This window comes from Epinephelus lanceolatus, chromosome 12, assembly GCF_041903045.1.
Source record: "Epinephelus lanceolatus isolate andai-2023 chromosome 12, ASM4190304v1, whole genome shotgun sequence".
Lineage (NCBI taxonomy): Eukaryota > Metazoa > Chordata > Actinopteri > Perciformes > Serranidae > Epinephelus > Epinephelus lanceolatus.
The window spans coordinates 26,714,674-26,728,294 of record NC_135745.1 but is presented as its reverse complement, the minus strand read 5'-3'; the positions used below and the strand labels follow the sequence as shown (position 1 = coordinate 26,728,294).

At 40.9% G+C, this 13,621-nt stretch overlaps 1 protein-coding gene across 1 annotated transcript in view; it reads right to left on the bottom strand.

The window, feature by feature from the left end:
- LOC144465050 (complement factor H-like) overlaps positions 1-13,621 on the bottom strand; it is a 33,591-nt gene that overhangs the window by 14,414 nt on the left and 5,556 nt on the right. Inside the window, exons 9-25 of the mRNA XM_078172853.1 lie at positions 12,138-12,188; positions 11,841-11,999; positions 11,577-11,738; positions 11,147-11,172; positions 8,688-8,811; positions 8,401-8,592; positions 6,994-7,173; positions 6,647-6,838; positions 6,472-6,528; positions 6,119-6,280; positions 5,858-6,019; positions 3,455-3,559; positions 3,267-3,353; positions 3,047-3,097; positions 2,800-2,952; positions 2,039-2,200; positions 1,782-1,952 (exon numbers count right to left, since the gene is read on the bottom strand). Of these exons, the coding sequence (XP_078028979.1) occupies positions 1,782-1,952; positions 2,039-2,200; positions 2,800-2,952; positions 3,047-3,097; positions 3,267-3,353; positions 3,455-3,559; positions 5,858-6,019; positions 6,119-6,280; positions 6,472-6,528; positions 6,647-6,838; positions 6,994-7,173; positions 8,401-8,592; positions 8,688-8,811; positions 11,147-11,172; positions 11,577-11,738; positions 11,841-11,999; positions 12,138-12,188 (2,196 nt within the window). The remainder of the gene's footprint in view (positions 1-1,781; positions 1,953-2,038; positions 2,201-2,799; positions 2,953-3,046; positions 3,098-3,266; positions 3,354-3,454; positions 3,560-5,857; positions 6,020-6,118; positions 6,281-6,471; positions 6,529-6,646; positions 6,839-6,993; positions 7,174-8,400; positions 8,593-8,687; positions 8,812-11,146; positions 11,173-11,576; positions 11,739-11,840; positions 12,000-12,137; positions 12,189-13,621) is intronic.

The following is a 13,621-nucleotide window of genomic DNA, read 5'->3' as shown; positions in this document are numbered from 1 at the left end:
TCTGCCCTGGGATCTTCGCAAGGGGTTTGAGGACTCTAAAACTTCACCTGAGCCTCCCTCGGCATATGGGTGAGTAGATAATGGCTGAATTTTCATTTTTGGGTGCGCTATACTTTTAACGCATTGAAAGTCTGAGCGAGGTGGGCGGGAGGGATGATGGATGGGTCCAACAAACACCGACTTTCACCCGTGTTGCTTCCTGTAACATTGTAAAGTCAAATCCTGTTCTTTTTTCCTAACCCTAACCATGTGTTTTTGTTTCAGGAAGGGAAAAAAAACATCAGTTAGCAGTGTTGTACAGATGTAGTGTGTTTATTTTGAAGGAGACTGTATGTAAACGTTAAATTTTCTGTGAAAACAGAAGTGTATTTTGAAAGAAGAAGATGATTATGATGAAACTGGTGATTTACACCCCTAGTCCTGACCTGACAACCCATATTGGTGAACACTACCTAAGCCAGCTAAAGCCTTCATCACGGTATTAGAAGTACAGTGCTAAATCAGTGACATTTTGGGAACTGCGGTTACTAACTGTGGTTAGATGACCAATTCCACTTCATGATTGTATGCTGAATATGTGGCTTGCAGGGGTTTAGCTGAGCTTAGTTGAGCAGGGATTTATTTGTGGATTTTAGTGCAGCTTTTAACTTAATGAAGACACATATACTCCTGAAAAGGCTAATTGATCTTAACACTAACACAGGTAGTTCTCTGGATCAGAGACTTTCTCACCTGGCGTCCACAGAGAATCTGTGTCAGGGGGAACATGTCAAATGTGTCCACAAGGATGTGTTCTTTCCCTTGTGCTATTCTCTGTGTGTTTCCTCATGAATTCATGATAAATGAGGAACATTTTAGATTGTTTAAATATGCTGAAGACAGGACCTTAGTTGATCTTATACAGCAAACAGACCCATCAGGTGAAGCTGCCTACCTGGCCCACACTAAGGTCCTTCAAACATGGTGTCACATCTGTAAGTTAGAAATTACTGTGGCCAAGAATAAAGAATTGATTATCTGCGCAAAACAAGATTTGAAGACAGAGCCGATGCCTTTAGCTTTTTGTCACGTTTCTTGGGCCACTCCTGAGCAGCTTCTGCAGTATGGCATGGTGCATTTTGCTGCTGGGGGGGGGGGGGGCACTGCCATCAGGGAGTTCCAGTTGCAGTGAGGGGGGGTTACTCAGCCCACAGCAGTGTTTGGGTGGGTGGAGGGCGTCAAGTGGCATCCACATGAATGCCATGACCAAAGGTCTCCCAGCAGAACCTTGCATTGTAATAAAATGATCAGTGTTACTCACTTTAACCCGCCATTGGTTTTAATGTTTTGGCTGATCTGTGTATTTAAGAAGTCCTTCATCCCCAGACTGATGAGTTTTAAACCACAGACAGACAATGAGCTGATTAAATGTGTTAAAGTGTTTTGTAATGACTTGATACGCTTGTCTTACTGACTATTGGTCTGCTTTTACAATGTTGTCTTTTGTGTTTGGTGAGCTGACAAATTTCCACCCATGGTGGACAATAAAGATCTATTCTATTCTATTCTATTCTATTCTATTCTATTCTATTCTAGCATGAAGACTATACTATCTGTCAGATAGTTAGTACTCAATCAATCAATCAATCAATCAATTTTATTTATAAAGCCCAATATCACAAATCACAGTTTGCCTCACAGGGCTTTACAGCATATGGTTCCTTAGCTGGCAGTGATTTGGAGAAATCTGTGACCTTATTGTATTTCTTGTTAATCTGTAATGAGTTTAAAGTGATACTTACATCTGGAAAGTCTGATTCTTCCATTATTGCAGCGAGCCACAGAATAATGAGTCGTCCACCATCGCTCCTGATGCACACATTCCAATCTCGCCTTCTCACCCTCTTTTATATATTTAACTCCAGCAGGTATTAATTCAGGATAGTCACCAGTGTCCACAGAACAGAAGGCAGCTGCACAAAAGGAACAATAAAAAGAAAACTGTTAACTTTTTTCCAGCTACACTCTTTGACATCCTTTAGACTCGATTTGTTTTTACCTTTGCAGGTGGGTGTTTCTGACCATTTCCCGTTGCTGTAACACACCACACTCTGTGGACCCGTTCGTTTGTAAAATGGAGCACACTGGTACCTCAAAAACATTGGATTGTTTTCCACAACATCACCATTAGGAACTACGGGGTGATTTCCACAGGTCCTAACTGAAATAAAAAAATAAATCAACAAAGAGGATTCTCTTAACAAATATTTCAAGCTGTCATATCAGAGTAAATGATTCTGTCAGCTTCTTACTGGCTGCCTCACTGATGGAACTAATCTACCCCCAAACCACTCAATACAGATATTGGTAAATGGCTGGAGAATTATTGCTGTAATTTACTGGTTAGAAATGAATGAAATACAATATTTTTGACCAAATAACCCTGAATTGGTGGAGATATTACCCAGTGCATGTGATGTACCTGCCTCATTGCCGTCTCAAATGTCTTAATCCTGGTTCAGCCATATGATCAAATAAAATCAGATTTATTCATAAAGCACATTTAAAAACAACCAGAGTTGACCAAAGAGCTGTAGAGTAAAATAAGTAAAATTACATTACAGCAAAACATGCACAAATAAACAAGTAAAAAAAAGAAAACAAAGCATAGAATAGTGAGATCTGACAATAAAATATAAAAGTTAAAACACAACCTTAAGGACAATCAAAGGCCTTAGAAAACATGTGGGTGTTGAAAAGGGTAAGCTGTTCCAAAGCTTTGGGGCAACTACTGCGAATGGACTATCACCCTTCCCCCTTAGTCTGGATCACGGGACTGCCGGGAGCAACTGGTCTGAGGATCTGAGAGATCTAGTGTTGGAAAGGGGGCAGAGGGGCTCAGCAATGTATCTGGGTGCCAGGCCAGGTAAGGCTGAAGATGAAGATTAGATGCCAAGGGCCCCAGGTGGTATGCTATACCCCGGATGGACAACTTTAGTTTTGAAACCTGCTGTATAAACACAGTTTATCATATCATGTAAAAGAAAAAATGAATCAACTTATTTACTTGTTGTGATCTGAAGTTGAATCTCTTTCTCTTCGGAGCTGCTAGCAGACCCTGTAAGATACAGCGGACGCACCACTGAGTATCACACTGTGATGTTTTTATGAAATTCTCTCAGAACGTCTAAACATCTTTGCCGACAATACTGTTGTCCACACAATTGACACTGAAGATTATATTATATTATATTCTTCATTCAAGTCTCATCCAAATCCAAACCTACCTCCACCCACAGGCTTTGTCCCATTGCCAGTCAATGTAGTGTGTCCCCCACCTGCAGATCCACCATGTCCAGTACCTGGTCTGCTGCCTTAATGGAAAAGAGAAAACACAATGGATATACATATTCTATGGAGAGAGCCCACATCAATGGATTTACTCATTCATATTTAATACGGATCAATAACCAACCTCCACCTTCAGGGTGTATCCCACTCCCAGTAGATGTAGTGTTTACACCAGCTGTTCCCACCTCTGCAGAACCGTTCTGTCCAGCACCTGGTTCAGTTTCCATGCCTAAGTAGAAAACATTATTGTTATACAAAATGTACATATACGTATTCACTAATTTTCCGCAAACGCTTTTCTTGTTGGGGGGCACAAGGATGCTGGAGCCTATCCCAGCTGACATTGGGCGAGAGGCAGGGTTCACCCTGCACAGGTCACCAGACTATCACAGGGCTGACACATAGAGACAGACAACCATTCACACTCACATTCACACCTATGGGAAATTTAGAGTCACCAGTTAACCTGCATGTCTTTGGACTGTGGGAGGAAGCTGGAGAACCCGGAGAAAATCCACGCTGACACAGGGAGAACATGCAAACTCCACACAGAAGGGCTCCCCATCCCCTAGGTTCGAAACCAGGAACCCTTTTGCTGTGAGGCCATGGTGCTAACCACTGCATATACACCGATCAGCCAAAATATTAAAACCACTGACAGGTGAAGTGAATATATTTGATTATTTTGTTCCAATGCATTGTTGTGCTGGGAAATCTTTGGTTCTGGCATTCATGTGTCACCACCTGACATGTTCCACCCAGTCAAACACTGTTGCAGACCAAGTACCCCCCCTCGTAGCAACAGTACTCCCCAATGGCAGTGGCCCCCCAGCAGAAAAAAACAGCCTGCCACACTACAACAACTGTTTAGAAATGGCCTGTGGAGCGTGACAAAAAGCTCAAGGTGTCAACCTGACATCTAAATTTCCCAGGTCCCAATCTGCTCAAGGATTCTTGTGATGTGCTGGTACCCCAGATGTACCGATAATCCAAGGTGGGGCCTCCTTGGATCGGACTTGGCTCTGACCTGTTGAGCCATGGACACAGGATCTCTGGGAGTGTCCTGCGGTGTCTGGCACCAGTGCGTTAGCGGCAGATCCATTTAGTCCAGTGGGTTGTGAGGTGGGTTAATGGCACGTGCCACAGATGCTCATTCAGATTGGGATCTGTAGAATTTGGAGGCCAGGTTGACACTTTGAGGTCTTTGTCACATTCACTGGGCCATTCCTGAGAAATGTTTGCAGTGTGACATGGTTGGTGCATTATCCTGCTGGGGGCCACTGCCACTGGGGAGTACTGTTGCCATGAGGGGGGTACACAGGGCCGCCCCTCCCTAAACGCAGAACACGCACTGTGCATAGAGCCTCATCTTCCATAGGGGGCCACATTTTGCGCAAGGGGACACATTTGCGCAATGGATGCGCATATGCGCTACCGTGAGACGCGCGTAGAATCAGCTCGAGGAAGGAGAGCAGAGACCTGTAATATGACCGTGCATGCGTCGCTGCAATGATTGACAGCACTCGACATCTGACCAATCAGAGGGGTGCGCCGGCAGGCACTTGCAGAGCTGCAGCAGGTGAAGAGTTGTCGACATGTCGTCCAAAAGACAGTCAGGAGCGAGCAAGAGGGGAAAAAAAGGCAAAACGAGAGGAAGCTCGTGCTTCACGTTGAAGGTGGGTGTTGTTGAAATAAAACTTTGTCGCACAAACACCTAAGCTGCTACTCATTAGATAGGAATTTCTGTCTCCAGTCTCTGTCTAGACTGGAGAAATTTTTTTCTTCCAGCGGCCCTGATTAACATTTCTTGAATGTCTTGTTAACGCCCTATGCATTCACCTCTGATGAAAAGGAGTAGTAAAATGACCAGTTGGTGGTCGTATATATTGATAGGCTATAAACTTTAGCCTTTATATAATATATTGGCTAAAGTTTATAGCCTATCAATATATGTTATTAATATAAGTTTTCAACTCCTTTTTGGAGGTAAATGTCGCCATCTGTTGGTGAATTTAATTCATAACAGTCAGCTTTTGAGGAGAGAAATACTGATTGAAATGAGTGTGTAACTGATACATTTGTTGACAGAGGGAACTAAACTTGAATGCAAAGTTTGAAATATCACTCCAAATAAAATTTCGCTTAGGGCCCCAATTTGGTAAGGGGCAGCCCTGAACCTGCATGTCTTTGGATTGTGGGAGGAAGCCAGAGTAAACAGAGAAAACCCACACTGACAAGGGGAGAACATGCAGACTCCACCTGGAGGGGCTCCCCCACCTTGGGCTCGAACCAGGAACCCTCCTCCTGTGAGGTGACAATGCTAACCACTGCACCACTGTGCTGCCAATTAATCAATCATTAACTAATGATTAACAATTATGACATTTGATTGTGAGGTACTTAAATAGTTAGTTCCTCATTTGTTTCCCATTACTTCTAAATTTTGTGTACATTATTTCAAAATGAATCGGCTGAAATTAAAGCATAGTGGCAAATTAAAATGTAAAGAACTAAATTACACACTTACACTGGGTGAAATGTATTTTTCCATTAGTGCACTGAACACGGCTGCTGTAATCCTGCTGAATACACGGAATATGTTTCTCCTCTCCTTCCTTTAAATACTCAACTCCAGATAGTCTAAAATTGGCCCCAACATGTTCAGCAGGATCCAGGACGCAGAACGCCTCTGTACAAAATTACCAGAAAAACACATGTGTATCATTATTTGGGTAACATCTTTCATAAACCTTTGAAATGAAGAATACTGGTATTGACTTGTTTATACCTTTGCAGATGGGTAGTTGTGACCAAGTCCCATCACTGTAACACACCACGGTGCCTAAACCGACTTGTGTGTAAAAAGCATTACATTGGAACTTTATATACGTTCGATACCTTTCCACGACATCACCGTTTGGAACGTTCGGGTATGCTCCACAGTGGTCGACTGAAATACCACAAAATAAAAGAGGTTATTTATTGCTGTCATAGTATCTCAGTGAAATGGTGATCACAACTGGATAATCTCCAAAGGCTGTTTCATTACAGTAACTGGTCAGCATGGGAAGAAGTATTTAAGAAGTCGCATTGAGTAACATAAACTAAGTCTGATACATGTGATGAATCTGAATGAGTCACCTGTTGTGATTTGAGGTCTACTGTTTCTCTCATTCGAGCCAGAGGTGCTAGAAGATTCTGTGAGATACAGAGCAGATAAAGACACATAAGTTAGTTTCACTTTGTCCAGTATCTGGTAATAATAATAAAAAAAAGCATCTTTATCGCTGCATGTCTTAGCACATTGTCCACTTACTGCATGTTGGGCCTTCAGTCCAGTTGCCATAGATGCAAAAGATGGACTTTGTGGTGTCTGCTTCCTCTACAGTATATCCATCTTCACATTCATACTGCACCTCTGAAACTGCAGCAAATACCTCCTGGTATTCCTGATGAATGATGACTGCGTGGGGGATTTTAGGGGGCTCATCACATGCATAGATACTTTCTGTTAAAATTGGTATATTAGTCATGAAAAAGAAGAGTTAATAAAGGAGCTCAGATGAGTGGTTACTTGCTTGGCTCAGTTAGCTGGTGAGAACTTAAACGTAAGAATAACTTGTCTTTGTTTTACAGCTTGTTTGTACAGAACATCAGACTTACTCTCACAGACCGGCAGAGACGTCCATGTTCCGCCATTACATTTGGCTGTGACATGTCTGTATTTAGGTTCATATCCTTCATCACATGTTATCCTGATTATTTGTCCATCCCTATACCAACCACTCCGGTTTCCTGTGTATTTTGCATTGGGTATATCTGGTGGCAGGCAGGCTTTTTCATCTGAGAGGAAAAAAGAAACAGACATATATTTTACCATGGTTTTCTAGAAGGCCATTATTTGCGTGAATGTTATCTCCAAAGATTCACTGATGCTCTGCTGCCTTAAAATCAGGGCAAGGTGACAAGGGACAAGGGTTGCACCTTGTCACTGATTCTGTTTGTGATAGTCATGGACAGGATCTCAAGGCACAGCCTGGGGGAGGAAGGGGTCCGGTTTGGGGACCTCAGAATTACATCTTTGCAGACGATGTAGTTCTGTTGGCTTCATCACACTGTGACCTCCAGCATGCACTGGGGTCAGCACCTTCAAGTCTACCCACTCTGTGAGGGAGAGAGTTACTGCCTCAAGTGAAGGAGTTCAAGTACCTCTGGGTCTTGTTCATGAGCGAGGGTAGAATGGAGCTTACGATGTATATATGGTTTGGCACAACATCTGCAGTGATGCAGGCGCTGCGCCGGACTGTTGTGGTGTAGATGGAGCTAAGCCAGAAGGGCAAAGCTCTTGATTTACTGGTCCATTTACGTCCCAACCCTCACCTAGGGTCATAAGTTTTGGGAAATGACCGAAAGAATGAGATCATGGACAGAAGTGATAGTGCGTTGCTGGGGAGAGGGATGTTTGTAGTACTTTGCTTAACCTGCTGTCCCTTTGACCTGGCCCCAGATATGTGGATAAAACGGATAGATGCTAGCACTCAACATGAAGTCCTGCTGAAGCTGATGAAAATATAAAGTGTTTTGCAGGTATTTAGTTATCATGGAGCCCCAAAGGGTACCTGGGGATGAAAAGGTGAATATAACCTTAGATCGGCACATGTGAAAGCTTTACCTCAGGAAATGTCTTGATGGTTCAGAGCATCACAACATGAACACACATCACCACAAATCTGCACCTAAATTTTCACCTTCACCCAGCCCTTTGCATGTTGCACTGCTGCAGCAGGTGGCACGGAGAGCACAAAAGTTTTTGGGGCTGCGTGATAACTAAAAAAACATAATAATTTTATAATAAGCTTGTTGGAAGGAAAGTATGTATCTATTATTTTTATCCATCTATTTTTTTCTCTCCTTTAGTTATAACCAAATTATTTGAGAAATTAAATGATGGTGTTAGATGAGAAGTCAGAGGATCATCAAAGTTATAACAATTCATCCGACAGAATGACAACAACGCTGCAACCATGGGGACAAAAGGAAGCAACAGTAGACATGTTTAGGAACACTTACCTATACACTGTGGTTCAGGAGACCATTTTCCATTGTGACATGTGCTTGTTGCCCACCAACCCTTCACTGCTGGTTTACGTCCTTCAACACAGGTATAGCTCAGCTTTGTTCCGTAAGAATAAGTCTGTTGTTTTGGGGCAAAGAAACCACCATCCAGTCTGGGAGCACTACACGACTGTGCTGCACTTTGTGCTAAAACACAATGATAAGGACGATTACTAAACAGTAACTGTATTTGTTGTTAAGAAATTCAAATGATCGTATGTTAAAGTGTTTGATATTCTCACCATGTAGCGCTCCAGGAAACCAAATCAGAAGAATAAATCCAAGGTATCTGACGCACATTTTGTCAGGAATGAAATCACCCGATAACAAAGTAGAGCTGAGAGCCGAGTCCAGATCAGAGCCAGTTAATTATTGTTGAGGGAATTTCCCGAAAATGTTTGTGGAGTAAACACTCGGGCATCATGGTGCTGCTCTGGAGCCAAAAGAAAAGATGGACAAATAGGCTTCATGTTCACAGACACACCCACAGAAAAGGAGAAAAAACATGCGAAAAAGATTCTCGCCTTTTTCCTCTTCTTAAGCGCACACAAAGCTCCTGGATCCACAAAAACATTTCAGGCAGATTTACTTGAGAAATGCAAATGATTCATTAAATGAGAAAGAAACAGTTTGGATCACTGCAGATTTACATCAGTATCTTGTTGAAACGAGGCTTCTTACAAACATTATTTTATAGTTTCCTGTTCGGTGTTGCTCTTTGACCTCAGATGATACTGTTGATTTCATCCATTCATTTACTGTCACATTATGTGCTTCAAAGAGCAGCACAGGTTTTTTGGATTTATTGTATGAATTCAACATTTAAAATCTGGGAAAGGCCTGTGACAATGATTCATTTGTCGAGAACGACCAGGAAACCTCAGATCAACTGATATATAAAAGTCTCTGCAAAAATGGATTATTTACAGACAAATTTCACAATTGCTTTTTCGACGTGTGTGATCAGAGGTCAGTGTTGTGTCTGATTCAATTATTTATCCAGCTTGACACATAGTCAGAGCTGCTCAGAGTCATTAAAGGTCTGTTACATTTTATATTCAGTAAACCTGCACATTGAATCATCTCATGTACAGTTGCTCCTGGAGTGTGAAACTGAACTCAAGTTGCATTCTTACAAATATCTTACTTGTTCTTTTACTAAACAAATATCTTCAGATAACAACAACATTTTATCATGTAGTTCGTTTATTGTATTTATGAGAAGTCCATAGCTGCAACATCGTACAAGAATACTGGGAATACACATTTCAATAACATTCATCAATTCTGGAAGAAGGAGTCGGTGCCATGTTAAGAATTTTTAACTATTTAATTGAAGTTTGTGTAGAAGAACACTATCAGACACAAATGATTATTCACAGCAGAGTATTTCTAGATGTTATACAACATGTCTAAAGGGACGTTTGAGCAGTAAAATAATTATCTGCTGCAAAGGAGGAATTTAAGTTGAATTCACATTTTTAAAGTCAAGTAGTCACCACATTTCATCCACACAGTCACCACATTTGCAGTCACAAATAACACTATAGTACAATCATTATAACAAAACTTTACATCTGTTTAATTTTCACAACGTGGCATAAACTCCTGTAATATTCCTTTTTAGCCATGTTAGCAGCATGGCTCTACAGATGCATGTCCAATAATTTTTAAGGAGGGACTTGTGTTTGTATTTTGGCTTAGAGGAGGGACATACAACATTAAATGATTGTATGTTGTATTTATGTTAAATACCCTCTGAACCAGATCCCGCTGGCAGGTTTAAAAGGCATGTGTTCTTTAAAAATTGGCAAATTGATCATAGCCAAAAACTGTAAAAACAGAAATTATCGTCTGATGCTTAAAGTTCCTACGGTCCTCGACATATCACGCATGGTGAATCTAATAATGTGCGCCATGCCAGGTTTATGATATTGCCACTGATGTGTACAGTTTATTTGGGGAAGCAGTCATTATATGCACATGTTGCTAATGCCAGCTGTGTGCCCCCCGTACATCAAGTAAATGAACCTTCAGGAATTGTTCTGAATCAGGATCAGTGTTGGTGACGCATCCACAGCTCCTCCTGTAGCATTTAAAAATCAGCTGCTAACTTGCCAGACAAAGAGTCAATGAAGCACTGACACAGACAGTGAACTTTGTGAATCTGCCAGCCCATGTGTCTGCGAACTCGCCAGTGATACTGTCTCAAGTACATTTATATAAGATAAACATTTCCTTTCTGATATATCCATACTTAGTAAAAGGGCTGTACTAAACAAACTGTAGACAAAATAATACACAGATCTCAGTTAAGATTTTATTCAGATGACTGTAGGTCATATAAACTTTATTTTTTTTCAAAGTATTGATCGTGTCATTAAACTGACTGTTAAAGAACAATCAGCTCCAAAATTGTGTGTATGAATCTTCAATAAAAAAGTAAACAGAAAGGAAAAAAATGGGTGTAGTTGTTCTCTGGTGGAGGAATTTGGAGGACGGAGGAAATTTCCAACTTGGCTTTAGTTGTCAGTCCAGCAGTGATTCCTCTGCTGTGCTTTATCAGCAAATTCTCTGATTACAACACAAAAAATAAGCAATGATGTTAACATGTAATTAATGACCATAAAACTGATCAAAATAAAGTTACATTTTATTACAACGTAATTCTTTGAAAAGTAAATCAAAGACGAACACTCACCCGCTGATGGTCATAAGTAGAACAACCTAAAAATAATCCAATAACAGAAGAGCAGTGAATATTTCAGTTGTTATATTCACACACATTTTTGTTATTTTGAAGTTCTGCATGGCTGAACCGACTGAAGAAAATCTGTTCTGCTTTATTACACAGGCTATATATCAGGCTGTCCACAGGCAAATCCTGGTTCTTTTATTGACAACACAAAACCTAATGTCAGGCTTATTCTTTAAATAATATGGTGTATGGATTTAATATGTTTGTTTTCCTTCAGTATTCTTCTTCAAACTGTCTCACTTTAAGTGATTTAGATCTGAATCACTTAAGATCATGGAGAGTTAATATTAACATATGTTATCTGACAATAAAAATGCTGAAACTAAAAGTATTGTGACAAACTAAAATGTTAAGATCTTACTTATATACTTACATGCTGTAAAAGTTATTCTTCCATTAGTGCACTGAAAACGGCTGCTGTAATCTCGCCAAACACATGGAAAATACTTCTGCTCTCCTTCCCTTAGAAATTTAGCTCCAGATACTTGAATAAAGAACCGAACATACTGAGCAGGATCTAAGGTACAGTGTGCCTCTGCACAAAAAAACATAGAAAGGAAATAGTATGTATAGTTATTTGGGAAACATCTTCAATAGACTTTCAGAATGACAAATTGTGGCACTGACTTGTTTATACCTTTGCAGAGGGGTAGTAGTGACCAAATCCTATCACTGTAACACACCACGGTGTCTGAACCAACGAGTGTGTGAAAGGCTTTACATTGGTATTTCAAAAACATTCGATACTTTTTCACCTCAGCGTTTGAAATGTTTGGGGATGCTCCACAGTTGTCGACTGGAATTTAAAAAAGAGGTAACATTCATTACAGTGTTAAACCGGTCAGAAAGGAAGAAAGTATTTGAAAAGTTAAACCAAATAAATAAATCAAGTCTGATACATGTGATGTAAAAGATATGAATCTGAATGATTCACCTGGTATGAGTCGAGGTCGCCTGTCATTTGAGCCCGAGGTGGAAGAGGATCCTGTGAGATGCAGAGCATATAAAGGTTGATATACAGGACAGAACATACAGTTAGTATCACTTTGGGGTGTTCTTTGGCATCACTTTATTTCTAATTCAGAGTAACATTTAAACAATTCATCATTACTACTTTTAGAAAATTTACGACGGAGTATTAGGGCCACACTGAAGAAAAAAAAAATCAGAGATTTCGAGAATAAAGTCGAAATATTACAAGAAAAAACTCGTAGTATTTCGAGAATAAAGTCATAATATTACGAGAATAAAGTCGTAGTTTTTAAGGAAATAACCAACAACAAACAGAATATCAGATTGTCTTTCATGCCGTTGTAAGTAGCCTACTTAATTAGGTTCGGGAACCAGCAGCGTGCCAGTTCTGTGTCAGTCGAAACTCCGGGCCCAGCTCTGCCACTGATTGGCCAGTCTGACATCCTTCATAATACATATAGAACGTTAGTGAAAATGAAGACCAAGACCCAGTCTCAGTCTCCCAGTGGGACAAAGAAGAAGAGGGAGTTTCGAAAAATGAATCTGAGAGAGGAACTCGTGAGCCAGGACCTGAAGGAGTTCCAGAGCAGTCCATCGCTGCTAGCTGCTCTACAGCCCTGTTAGCTGCACTGCTGACACAGACACAGCTCCCTCTGATTTAAGCTAGTCACCTGTTGATAAACCAAGGCGGCCTCTTCTTCGGCGTTATCCAGCCACGAAAGTTGGACAGCAGGATCGCTACTTCAATCGTAGATGGTATGAGGATTACAAATGGCTGGAATATTCATATCAATTATGCATATGGAATAAATACACTTGCTGTCGCATTTTGGATGTATTGTCTGGTTATTGGCAGGCGCATGGGCGCTGTCCGGTTCTGAATCTGTCACCTTTGCACGTGAAACATTTTTGCCATTGCCTTGTGGTCACTTGTATTAGGCTTAACTACTTTGTTGGATATTCTTTGGCCAAATTCAGTTAAAACCACTTTTGTATTGAACATGCTTGTGCTGTGTAGCCTATCATAGCTGCTTTTATTGAAAAAACAAGAACCTTCTTATAAAGTAACTGAAGTCATGAAAATCAATTATTTTCTTAGCACCCCCACGTATCGGTCAAGCTCCCCCTTAGCCCCGGGAGAGAAAAAATCCTGGCGCCGTGCCTGCACAGCAGGCACATTAATATTACACTAGCCTAAGCACCCTGTGTGCGCTCAGAGCTGTGGCAGAAGTTACGCACCAAAATCTGGCGGAAGAAAAATAATAAGACGAAAAATAAGTAGGCTGTGTGTGACTTATGGCTGATGAAGTGGTGGGTGATCGATGTGCCTGACATCGATTGATTTAGTTTCAGCACCGCAGTAGTGGCCAGCTCCTGTTAAGAGTTTCTTAAAGAGCGATCTCAAGTAAAATCTTAAATGGATGCACAAAGTGAAAAGAAAGCAAT